Source organism: Microtus oregoni, unplaced genomic scaffold (genome assembly GCF_018167655.1).
Source record: "Microtus oregoni isolate MIOR12 unplaced genomic scaffold, Mior012 000042F_ref0000377, whole genome shotgun sequence".
NCBI classification, from domain to species: Eukaryota; Metazoa; Chordata; class Mammalia; order Rodentia; family Cricetidae; genus Microtus; species Microtus oregoni.
Window position 1 is genome coordinate 18639440 of NW_024543209.1, and position 12467 is coordinate 18651906.

At 36.0% G+C, this 12467-nt stretch overlaps 1 protein-coding gene across 1 annotated transcript; it reads left to right on the forward strand.

The window, feature by feature from the left end:
* Window positions 1-863: 863 nt before the first annotated feature.
* On the forward strand, window positions 864-6728 carry LOC121433971 (prolactin-3D1-like). Its single transcript, XM_041632650.1, has 5 exons — window positions 864-894; window positions 1850-2007; window positions 3375-3482; window positions 5316-5495; window positions 6534-6728. The coding sequence occupies exons 1-5, from the start codon at window positions 864-866 to the stop codon at window positions 6726-6728; spliced, it is 672 nt and encodes a 223-aa protein (XP_041488584.1).
* The last annotated feature ends 5739 nt before the right edge of the window (window positions 6729-12467 follow it).

The following is a 12467-nucleotide window of genomic DNA, read 5'->3' on the forward strand; positions in this document are numbered from 1 at the left end:
ACCAGTCACTATGTAGATTATTTCAAGTTAATTACCTGAAATAGCTATAATTCAAGGATATGATAAGGACATCAGCAAATCTGGCAAAATGTGGAAAGTAGAGAAAATACGGCACAACAGTTACCATTGCAACTGACAAGAATCTGAAGCCACAGAATGACTATGATATATTGTAAAACAAGAAAAATAAGCTAAAAAGCCTAAAAATGTTATCTTCTGCTTTTATAAGTTGATTTTTCATAAATAAATATGATGTGCTTGTCAAAATGCCTTCTAAACCTTTGTGATTAGACCTCCTTATTACTGGAACTGTTACCTAATCTATTGAGATAAATATTTTACAATTTTAGTAGTTAATGTAATATATTTGTTAAAATACAGAATTAAAACAATCTGTAATAATTGACTTCTGTGATTAAAGGGTGAAATATTGAAAGCAATTATAATAACCAGAACCAGTAGGAAACTTTGTAGAAGGCATGGCAGACCTATAAGATCTGGAATTAGGGGAAAGTATTGTGAAAAAAGTTTTCTCCTGCTTACCTGGAAATGAGTAATCCACCAACAAAGATGGAGTTGTTGATTTGGAGAATGACTGGAACTCTATTGATAATATGGGGGGGGGGTGCAGTCTGATGACACATATTGACAAATAATTGTGGCAAATGTAAAGAGGATGTCAATCAACCCTGAGGAAAGAACGTCACTGATCTTTGGGCATTGATTCAATATGACTCCCAGCTCTGCATGGCTTTGGGCACAATCTGGTGGTATATATGGGAGGTGGAAAGTTGACGGAAGACAGAATTTGGTGACACAGCTTTCTTCAACTGAGGATCACACTGTGGTGGATCTTCTCAGAGATGCAGCTCACTATGACATTACCAAGCTCCGGTAAGTAACTATTCATTATGTACCTCTAATATATAGAGTCTATGTGAGCATTAGTGTATATTTCTTCAAGGTTGTTTCTACGGTATATTTTCTTTGGTGTGACCTATTCTGAAATTTTGGGAAAATTATATTTGATTATGCTTCATCTAGACACAAGTTAACACAGAAGTGAAAGACGTCTCTCTATTCTACTTGCTCAATTCATTTCTTCTAAGAGTTTATCAACTAGAATCTTCATTGTGTTGCAGAAACAAAACAGTTCTCAATTATTTTGTGTTGTCTTTAATAACAGGACAGTAAAGTGGGACAGTATTACTAGTATTTAATCATCATTAATTATTAAAAACCTTACAATTCAAAAGTTGCCATTTGAAACATAAAGAAAATACAAATACAACGCAAAGATGTTACAGAAAAATTATGCTATATTGAGAACACAGGATTAAATGAGTGGTCTGATTTCTTTGAGCACAAAATCAGGAAGTTGTAACTACTTTGTAAGCCAAGGTTGGATATCTACTGAAATAAATCAAATGGGATAAACTATCAAATCACCTAACTCTTAAGTAATGTATACACAGAAAAAGAGTTAGTTACAATAATAAAGTATTTTTTTTAAAAAAAATGAAAGACAATCATAAATTTTCTAGAATTTCAGATACATGCAGGTAATGACTTGGAGTCTCTGGCTCATGGTTAGACAAACTCCTTGTGTTTGTAAACCTGAGGAGCTCCTTTGGAGCAAATGCAAACTGTGAACTACCTCCCACCTTTCTAACTCTCTTTTGTAGACATCTATCTATTTCTCTGCATTTTCCAAATTGTAAAAGTGAATAGTCAGTTAAGGTACATCAACCCAAATCACATAGCAGAGGCCGTCAGAGCACATTCATAGCTTGTTTAGCTGTCTGCTACTTCCTTTGTATAGCTCATCTCATTGTCGTTTCTCTGACAGCCGGGATGTGTGTGTTGCTGCTAGTGTCAAGTCTGCTCCTTTGGGAGCATGCAGTCTCCAAACCAACTGGTATTGTGTCCACTAAAGACCTGTATGATCGTGTGGTTGAACAGTCTCACACCACATATGGCCTGGCTGCAGATATCTACCATGAATTTGTAAGTAATGTCCTTACTTCTGGATTCTTATCTAAAAGGGCCTTCAAAGAGCTGACCACTAATTAAACTGGAATGACTCATGTGTCCAATTACAAAACTTCACTTTTCCAGGTAATAGAAAGAATTGTGTAATGGAAAGAATGTGAAGCTTCATAAAAATCTCAAAAAATATTGTAAAGAATTTAATGATATTTTAAGTTTTCCTGTCCTAACTTTAGCAATAACAACTTTGAACTTCTTCATTGGAATTTGGATTTCCTGGTCAAATTTCCAGGGGTTCTGTCTTCATAGGCATTCCTTACTTACTGATCTGAAGATAACCAGTGCATGAGAAATGAAGTTCGCTGTGTAAAGAGAAAACAATCTAAAGAAAATTGAAACCATGTAAACAGTAAAAACGAAAATGAACAAAATAGCTACACATAAGTTTGTAAATAAAAGAATCACAGTTTATTGTCTCAGTAATGAGTGTCTTAGTAATACTGACCTACTGCTGTAGAAAGAAAATGTGTTCTCTCTTCCTCAGGAATATAATTCATCTATTCAGGTTGTGCGATTGAGGAAACAGCAAAGCAAATTTACATTTTCCATTGAGTATATAGATTACATATCTCAACATTTATAGGGAATATATATTCCCATAGTTATTTTTGTTATTAGTTTTTCTCATACCCTTTATTTTTCTCATAAATTTTCAGATTCACACATTTCTAAGAACCTATTAACTATTTTAATTCGCTGATAGGTAGAATTAAGTAATTTGTATGTTCTTAATAAATACCTTATGCAAGTACATCCTTCATATCATTAATAAACATTAAATATTTTCTAAATTCTTACTTCACTCTTTGCTGAATATTTCCTTAAAATATGCCTAGAATTTAATGATTCATTGCTGACTGTAACACCATGAGTGAATCCTACATTTATCACGAACTTTTTACGGCATTGACACTTGGTGATGCTTGAAAGCAAATTTATGAATGAACATAACATTTTTAAAAAATAAAAGACTAATTTTTGCAAACAAAAAACAAGATATTTTAAATATGTATAAATAATAGCAATTCTATGACTCTCAGCCTAGTATAACTGATCCTTAAAGATGTAGGTATTTACAAGTTTTGGTCCATTTTAGTGTTTTCTTTCCAAACAATGGCATTAACAAGCACTACAAGGGAAGAGAATGGAGGGTAGCCAGTTAATTTATTCATGTAAAGGAATAAAAGGTAAGCAGATAATGTTTCCATCGTTCTAGTGTTCCACATTTTGCTCTTAAATATCAAAAATCTGCAGGTTATCAAACTATCATGTTGGTTTTTATTCAATTCTGAATTCCCAAAAGTTAAATATTTAATTTCTTCCAGGATGTCAACTTTTTCAAGAGAAGTTGGTTTACTGAGAGGATGCCCAGGATATGCCACACAGCTTCCATCCATACTCCAGAGTCCCGTCAGGAAGTCAATGAAACAAAAGTATGTTTCCTCTCTCTTTTTTTTTTTAACTAAAAATGTCAAGCTATGCACATGTTAATTGTGCTGTGTGTGATTACTGAGCCCGTAAGATTTGTGATAATTTTAGACAGAATAGATAGAGGAAGATGCCGCTGTCAAGGAAGAATCACATAATACTTTTGTTAATGTTAGCACTCAGTAAAAGGCCTGCCAACTCACACGGTCCCAGAGTTGTAATTGTCCACATAAAAAACTATTTTTACCAGCACCTTCTGCTTTTCCCTGGAAAGTTTTGATCTGAACTGAACACACATTTCTAATATATTCATATAAATGTGAAGTAAATACAAATCCCTCTGTGTTTGTGATATAACCCTAAAGAATCTTCCTATGGCATCACGTGACTAAAGGAACAGTGTGTCCTCTTAAACTCCTAAACTATCCTGGACCCCTTGCTCTTTCGTCATTCTTTTTACAGTCCTGCCTCATGGATTTGCCTTTTCCTATGTCTTAATTGAAATTAAGCTGTTTAAGAGATTCCTCTGTAGAACATATAATATTCTTCTGGATGATTTATCTTTTGATAAGGTCTACATAACTCTGAAAATCTAATGTATATGTGTGCTGATCTCTTCCTTCAGGCTACGTACGTAAGCATTAGTTTTATCTATGTAATATTAATAATGTGTATCCATCTCACACATATAATTTATTCTCCAGTCATGAATTTATTCCCAACACAAGAAATTTTACAGAAGATATTTTCTGGAATATCATGTGTTTATAATAAAGAAATAAACTGAAGAAAACACTTGTACATATTATTTCCTAACCAACATAAATAGCATACTGTTGATACAGAAATAATTAATTTTGACAGTCTTTGATAATAGAACTCTTAAGAAGACAACAAACAGAGGCTCCAAACAGTATGCAGAATCCATTTCCCTTGAATATAAGAATTTACACTAATCTTCTATCATGCCATGCAGTTATTCTTAATCATTATTGCCTGATGCTCCTAGTAATATGTTGGTGATCAACACTTATCTGTCCATTTCGATTATAAACTTACTTTTCTCTGAAATTTTACTTGAGCTTCTCTCTAGTCTTTATTTTCATACTCATACAAACATCAAAGTCAACAACTATGAAAAGAACTTATTTTGCATGACTGTGTCTTTGACCTAAGAATTACCAGGTTAAAATTGCATTCTGATTTCTACTAATGCCTGTAATTAAAGTAATGCTTTGTAATAAATTTTCTTTCAAACATGTCAATAAATTGGCAACTTCTTTAGTGGCAAGAGCTCTGGGATCATGCAGATAAATGAGAAATAGGATTTTGCACAACATTTTGCTTGCATTCATCTGTTTTAATATTCTATTGTAATATAAAGTATTAAGTAAGTACATGAGAAACTAATTTTTTCAGTATTGTAGAAATTAATTGAACCACTAACTCCTGACATTTTTGGCACCTATGTTACTTGAGTCTTGTCTTTGGACACCTACTACGCTATGTAAAACCTGGTTTTCTCACAGACGGGTTAAGCCATCAAAGAGAACAGTTCTAACAAGTAAGACAAATGGTTGAAGGTTGAGGAAACACAAAATATGATCATTTGACATAGCCAAATTTATTAACATCCAATTAGTTTTATTTATCCAAGTGGAATTCACTAATTGTCATTTTATATTTATGCAATATTTCTATATTATGAAATCATTAATATAATATTAGTAATAAAAATACACTATAGATATTCTCCCTTGTTAAAAAAAACTACAAGAATCTATCTACCCATCTGTAAGTTACCTAGTTTAATATGAAGTCCAATGATGTTTGCTTAGACTGAAGACCTTCTGAAAGCAATCGTCAACATTACTAATGCCTGGGAAGAACCTCTGAAACATCTGGTGTCAGCCATACCCTCTCTTCCAAAACCTTCTGATAATATGTTGAAAACAACCAATGCTGTGAAGGCTAAAAATATTGTTCTTCTGGAGGGACTTAAGACCATACTCAATAGGGTAAGCTGTTTCTACATGGTGGGTTTGTTTTTCCTATTTATAAAATTCATGCATTATGTCATTCAAAAAGGCTTTTGAGACATCTCAAATACAAGGTTACTTAATAAGCCGATAGAGCAGTGATCTCTGTAGAAAATAGTAGTATGCCTCTTATTAATTTTGACAGTAACTTTGTTGAAGAGGGTAAATACTCCAGTCTAATTCAGAAGATCTTACACGCGTCACAACCTAGATATCCTGCACCATAATACATTAAATGAAATATTCTGCTCATGTGCAGGGATCCAATATAGTATGCAAATGTAGAGTGGATTTCCCTGTACAGAATAAAAGGATCAAGACTCTCTATCAGAACTAATATGGTATGAAGGGCACATCATGGAAAGTACTGTATGTAAAACTCCCCAAAGTGAAAGAACTCATGCTAGCCTTTTCATTGTCATTTAGTTAATTTCATGTACACAGGCAATAGTACCTTGCTGTTTCACTATTTGTCCACTTGTGTGAATGTGTCTCATCTGAGATCAGTGGAGTGTCAGAAAATACATATGCTTGCATCAATTTATGTTTAGGTATCTAATGACTTTACCTTAATTTCCAGAATTTCTCACTATTAATGTATAGTCCCCTATGTTCTACCAGAGTTAATTAAATATTTATGAGAAAGGTGCACTGGGAGATACATCATGTCTGTAAGTGCCTTCTTTCCATGGGTGAGGACCTGAATCTAGTTTCAGAATTTGTGTCAAATGTGTGACGTGGTATCTTCACTTTGTAACCCACAGATTAGGGAATCAGATCTAAGGGGGTCTGCCATGAACTGCAGGTAAAAGTAAGAGCAGGTCTCTCAAAAGTCAATGTAGATGTCACTGGAGGAAATTTACCCAAAATCGATCGCTGACATCCAAATCATATGTATGTATTTCATACACACATACAGAGAGAGAGAGAGAGAGAGAGAGAGAGAGAGAGAGAGAGAGAGAGATACAGAAAGGGATAAAAGATAATGTTAATAATACCTGTCCATTTAATTTTTAGACTCAGACTGTATATGAAGAAACTGACTCCCCTGTCTGGTCCGGACTGTCAGACTTAAAATCAGCTGATGAAGACACCCAACTTTTTGCCTTTTATAGCCTGGTCCGCTGCCTGAGAAGGGATACTCATAAGATCGACACTTTTCTCAAGGTCTTGAGGTGCCGAGTTGTCTTTAATAGTGAGTGTTTGTTTTAAAAACGAGTGCTAAATGCACATTCCTACAATGTCCTGCTGATAGAGTCCTTGTTGAACCAGAATTTTAATTCTTTTTTCTTCTCAGTTCATGCATGACTACAGTGGATTTCTTCTTGATAAATAAAATATAATTATTTTTAAACAAAATATTCGATGTGATATTTTAAGAAAGTCTCCTATTTCCATCTAATATAATATAGCTCATGTTTTTGTGATGTACATATAAAAATATAAAGTTTGACAAGCATGTAAGACAGCATAAAAGTTGCTTAAGTTTTTAGTAAATGAAGAGAGATCATTTATGTAATATCAAAGCAAGAGATTATTGCTACTCATATGATCCTAAGGAATAGATATCTGAGGTCATTTATAAAAGAAAACTATTCTGTGAGCAAATTTTTAGTCCAATAACAAGCAATACAGGTTCAATAATGTTGGACTATCCATAAGTACTACGAATTCAAATGTTCAAAAATGTAAAAGGACAGAAGTATGAAACAGATCTATATTTCTCTAGTGCCTTCCTGCCCCTTGATCATCCTTTGGACCACCTTAGGAAAGAATCAGAATTTTCCTCTTATGTAGCTAAGGATCTAAGACAATTCTAATATTTTAAAAGTCGAAAATAGAAAACATAGAAATATTTCTCACATATGTAGACACAGTGCAGCAGACCAGTGGACGTGGTGGCATGTCTCTCAGTAGTGACATTCTAATTGATGTCTCAAGGTTTCTGACAAGATTAAGAGGAAACATAGTGATATACAAGGTCAGCAAAGGAAAAGCCGAATAGATATATGAGAAGAATTAGCAGTTACTCACTTTGACACCAGAGTGGCTCTGCATTGGACTACTTCTAGGCTATTCAACTTATAAATTGCATATAAACAAATTATCCTAGCACAGGAAGAATAGCAGATATCAGATTAAAACAGAAAAAATAGTTGAATAATATTGATCTCATAAATTAATAAATCACATGATGAACCCTAGAGGAACAGCTTGAGAAGAAAGGAATTTGCTTTTTAAAGATTTTTTTCTGAAATTATGGTTATATGAATAAACAACTGTTATACTAAGATCAGTATAATACTTGATGCACTCAAATAAAAAATCCCAACACAATTCTTCACATACCTAAATGCAAAGAATATTCAACTTCATATGGAAAAAAAAAGAGTTTTAGGAAAGCTAAAACAATTCTGTACAATAAATGAGCTTCTGGAGCTATCAACATCCATGAGTTGAAGATCTTTTATTGAACCATAGTAATAAAAATAGTTTAGTATTGGCATAAAGCATTATGAACTGTCTCTTTGGAACTTATTCCCTATACTGGAATGCCTAAGAAGAACAATACTTAACCTCCTATGGAAAAACAATAATGTCGAGAATAGTTAAACAATCCTGTACAATAGAGGGAGTTGTAGAAATACCACCATCCTTGACTTCAAGCTCTATAGATTGTTTTTGGTAAGATTGGCATTTTTTTTATTTTTTATTTTTTTTTATTAAGAAAAGAAGAAAAAAAAACATAAATAAAAAACAAGTTTCCACCTCCTCCCAGCCTCCCATTTCCCTCCCCCTCCTCCCACACTTCTCCCCCTCCTCCCAGCCTTCTCCCCCTCCCCCCACTCCTCTCCCCCTCCCTCTCCAGTCCACAGAGCAGTCCGGGTTCCCTGCCCTGTGGTAAGTCCTAGGTCCTCCCACCTCCGTCCATATCTAGGAAGGTGAACATCCAAACTGGTTAGGCTTCCACAAAGCCAGCACATTAAGTAGGATCAAAACCCCGTGCCATTGTCCTTGGCGTCTCATCAGCCCTCATTGTTCGCCATGTTCAGAGAGTCCGGTTTTATCCCATGCTTTTTCGGTCACAGTACAGCTGGCCTTGGTGAGCTCCCAGTAGATCAGCTCCACTGTCTCAGTGGGTGGGTGCACGCCTCGTGGTCCCGACTTCTTTGCTCATGTTCTCCCTCCTTCTGCTCCTCCTTGGGACCTTGGGAGTTCAGTCCAGTGCTCATGTGTGGGTCTCTGTCTCTATCTCTATCCATCACCAGATGAAGGTTCTATGATGATATGCAAGATATTCGTCAGTATTGCTCTAGGATAGGGTCATTTCAGGTTCCCAATCCTCAGCTGCCCAAGGAACTAACTGGGAACCTCATCTTGGGCACTTGGGAGCCCCTCTAGGGTCAAATCTCTTGCCCACCCTAAAGTGGCTCCCTTAACTAAGAATTGTGGTTCCGTGCTCCCCTATCCACCTTTCCTTGATCCCAATTCTCCTGATTCCCCAAGTCCCCCCTCCTTCCCTTCTACCTTTTCTCTCCCCATCTCACCTTACCCCCATCCCACCCCACCCCCAAGATCCTAATTTTCTCCCTGGCAATTTTGTCTACTTCCCTTAGCCAAGAGGATAACTATATGTTTTTCCTTGGGTTCACCTTCTTACTTAGCTTCTTTAGGTTCACCTATTGTAGAATCTGTGGCCCTTATTTATGGAGAGAAACCAATTATGAGCGAGTACATCCCATGTTCATCTTTTTGGGTCTGGGACACCTCACTCAGGATAGTGTTTTCTATTTCCATCCATTTGCATGAAAAATTTGAGAAGTCATTGTTTTTTACCACAGCGTAGTACTCTAATGTGTATATATTCCATACTTTCTTCATCCATTCTTCCTTTGAAGGGCATCTAGGTTGTTTCCAGGTTCTGGCTATTACAAACAATGCTGCTATGAACATAGTTGAACAAATGCCCTTGTCATATGATCGGGCATCTCTTGGGTATATTCCCAAGAGTGGTATTGCTGGGTCCAGGGGTAGGTTGATCCCGAATTTCCTGAGAAACCGAAACACTGCTTTCCAAAGTGGTTGCACAAGTTTGCATTCCCACCAGCAATGGATGTGTGTGCCCCTTACTCCACAACCTCTCCAGCAGAGGCTATCATTGGTGTTTTTATTTTAGACAATCTGAGAGGTGTAAGATGATATCTCAAAGTTGTTTTGATTTGCATTTCCCTGATCGCTAAGGAGGTTGAGCATGATCTTAAGTGTCTTTTGGCCATTTGAACTTCTTCTGTTGAGAATTCTCTGTTCAGATCAGTGCCCCATTTTTTAATTGGGTTAGTTAGCATTTTAAAGTCTAGTTTCTTGAGTCCTTTATATATTTTGGAGATCAGACCTTTGTCTGTTGCGGGGTTGGTGAAGATCTTCTCCCAGTCAGTGGGTTGCCTTTTTGTCTTAGTGACAGTGTCCTTTGCTTTACAGAAGCTTCTCAGTTTTAGTAGGTCCCATTTATTCAATGTTGCCCTTAATGTCTGTGCTTCTGGGGTTATACATAGGTAGCGATCGCCTGTGCCCATCTGTTGTAGGGTACCTCCCAATTTCTCTTCTATCAGGTTCAGTGTGCTCGGACTGATATTGAGGTCTTTGATCCATTTGGACTTGAGTTTTGTGCATGGTGATAGATATGGGTCAATTTTCATTCTTCTACAGGTTGACATCCAGTTGTGCCAGCACCATCTGTTGAAGATGCTTTCTATCTTCCATTGTATACTTTTAGCTCCTTTATCGAAAATGAGGTGTTCATAGGTTTGTGGATTAGAATCTGGGTCTTCTATATGATTCCATTGGTCGACTTCTTTGTTTTTATACCAATACCAAGCTGTTTTCAATACTGTAGCTCTGTTGTAGAGTTTGAAGTCAGGGATTGTAATGCCTCCAGAAGATCCTTTATTATTTAAGACTGTTTGGGCTATCCTGGGTTTTCTGTTTCTCCATATAAAGTTGATTATTGTCCTCTCAAGATCTGTGAAGAATTTTGATGGGACCTTGATGGGGATTGCATTGAATCTATAAATTGCCTTTGGTAGAATTGCTATTTTTCTTATGTTGATCCTCCCAATCCAAGAGCAAGGGAGATCTTTCCACTTTCTGGTATCCTCTTCAATTTCTTTCTTCAATTCCTTAAAGTTCTTGTCAAATAGATCTTTCACTTCCTTGGTTAGAGTTACCCCAAGATATTTTATGCTATTTGTGGCTATCGTGAAAGGTGATGCTTCGCTGATTTCCCTCTCTGCTTCCATATCCTTTGTGTATAGGAGGGCGACTGATTTTTTGGAGTTGATCTTGTATCCTGCCACATTACTAAAGCTGTTTATCAGCTGTAAAAGTTCTTTGGTGGAGTTTTTGGGGTCTCTTATGTACACTATCATATCATCTTCAAATAATGAAAGTTTAACCTCTTCCTTCCCAATTCAAATCCCCTATATCCCCTTATGTTGTCTTATTGCTATTACTAAAACTTCAAGCACTATATTGAAGAAGTATGGAGTGAGTGGACAGCCTTGCCGTGTTCCTGATTTTAGTGGGATGGCTTTGAGTTTCTCTCCATTTAGTTTGATGTTAGCTGTCGATTTGCTGTAAATAGCTTTTATTATAGTTAGGTATGACCCTTGTATCCCTAATCTCTAAAATACTTTTATCATAAAGGGATGGTGAATTTTGTCAAAAGCTTTTTCAGCATCTAATGAAATGATCATATGATTTTTTTCTGTCAGTTTATTTATATGATGGATTACATTGATAGATTTTCATATGTTGAACATGCCCTGCATCTCTGGGATGAAGCCTACTTGATCATAATGGATAATTTTTCTAATGTGTTCTTGGATACGGTTTGCCAGTATTTTGTTGAGTATTATTTTGTCGACGTTCATGAGTGAGAATGGCCTGTAATTCTCTTTCTTGGTTGAGTCTTTGTGTGGTTTTGGTATCAGAGTGACTGTAGGTTCATAAAAGGAATTTGGCATTGACTCTTCTGTTTCTATATGGTGAAACACATTAAGGAGTATAGGTATAAGCTCTTCTTGGAAGTTCTGGTAGAATTCCGCATTGAAACCCTCTGGTCCTGGGCTTTTTTTTTGGTAGGGAGGTTTTTGATGACAGCTTCTAATTCGTCGCAACTAACAGGTCTATTTAGATTGTTCACCTGGTCCTGGTTTAACTTTGGTATATGGTATTTATCTAAAAACGTGTCCATTTCTTTTACATTTTCCAGTTTGGTGGCGTACAGGCTTTTGTAGTAAGATCTAATGACTCTCTGAATTTCCTCTGTGTCTGTGGTTATGTCCCCCTTTTCATTTCTGATCTTATTAATTTGCATATTCTCTCTCTGCCGTTTGATTAGTTTGGATAGGGGTTTATCAATTTTGTAGATTTTCTCTAGGAACCAGCTTTTTGTTTCATTGATTCTTTGGATTGGTTTCTATGTTTCTATTTTGTTGATTTCAGCCCTCAGTTTGATTATTTCCAGTCTTCTACTCCTCCTAGGTGAGTCTGCTTCTTTTTTTTTCTAGAGCTTTCAGGTGGGCTGTTAATTCTCCAATGTGTGCTTTCTCTGTTTTCTTTAAGTGGGCACTTAGTGCTATGAACTTTCCTCTCAGGACTGCTTTCATAGTTTCCCATAAGTTTGAATAGGTTGTTTCTTTATTTTCAGGGAAGACTTTGATTTCTTTCTTTAATTCTTCCTTGATCCAGGTGTGGTTCAGAAGTTGACTGTTCAGTTTCCGTGAGTTTGTAGGCTTTCTGCGGGTAGCATTGATGTTGAATTCTAACTTTAATCCATGGTGGTCTGATAAGATGCAGGAGGTTACTAATATTTTTTTGTAACTGTGGAAGTTTGCTATGTTACTGAGTATGTTGTCAATTTTTGAGAAGGTTCCTTGAGCTGCAGAGAAG

Excerpts from the sequence above, each read along its gene's own strand:
- LOC121433971 (XM_041632650.1), top strand. The coding sequence starts at position 864 with ATGCAGCTCACTATGACATTACCAAGCTCCG. Across the intron at positions 895-1,849 it reads TATGACATTACCAAGCTCCG|CCGGGATGTGTGTGTTGCTG; the intron begins GTAAGTAACTAT and ends TTTCTCTGACAG. Across the intron at positions 2,008-3,374 it reads CAGATATCTACCATGAATTT|GATGTCAACTTTTTCAAGAG; the intron begins GTAAGTAATGTC and ends AATTTCTTCCAG.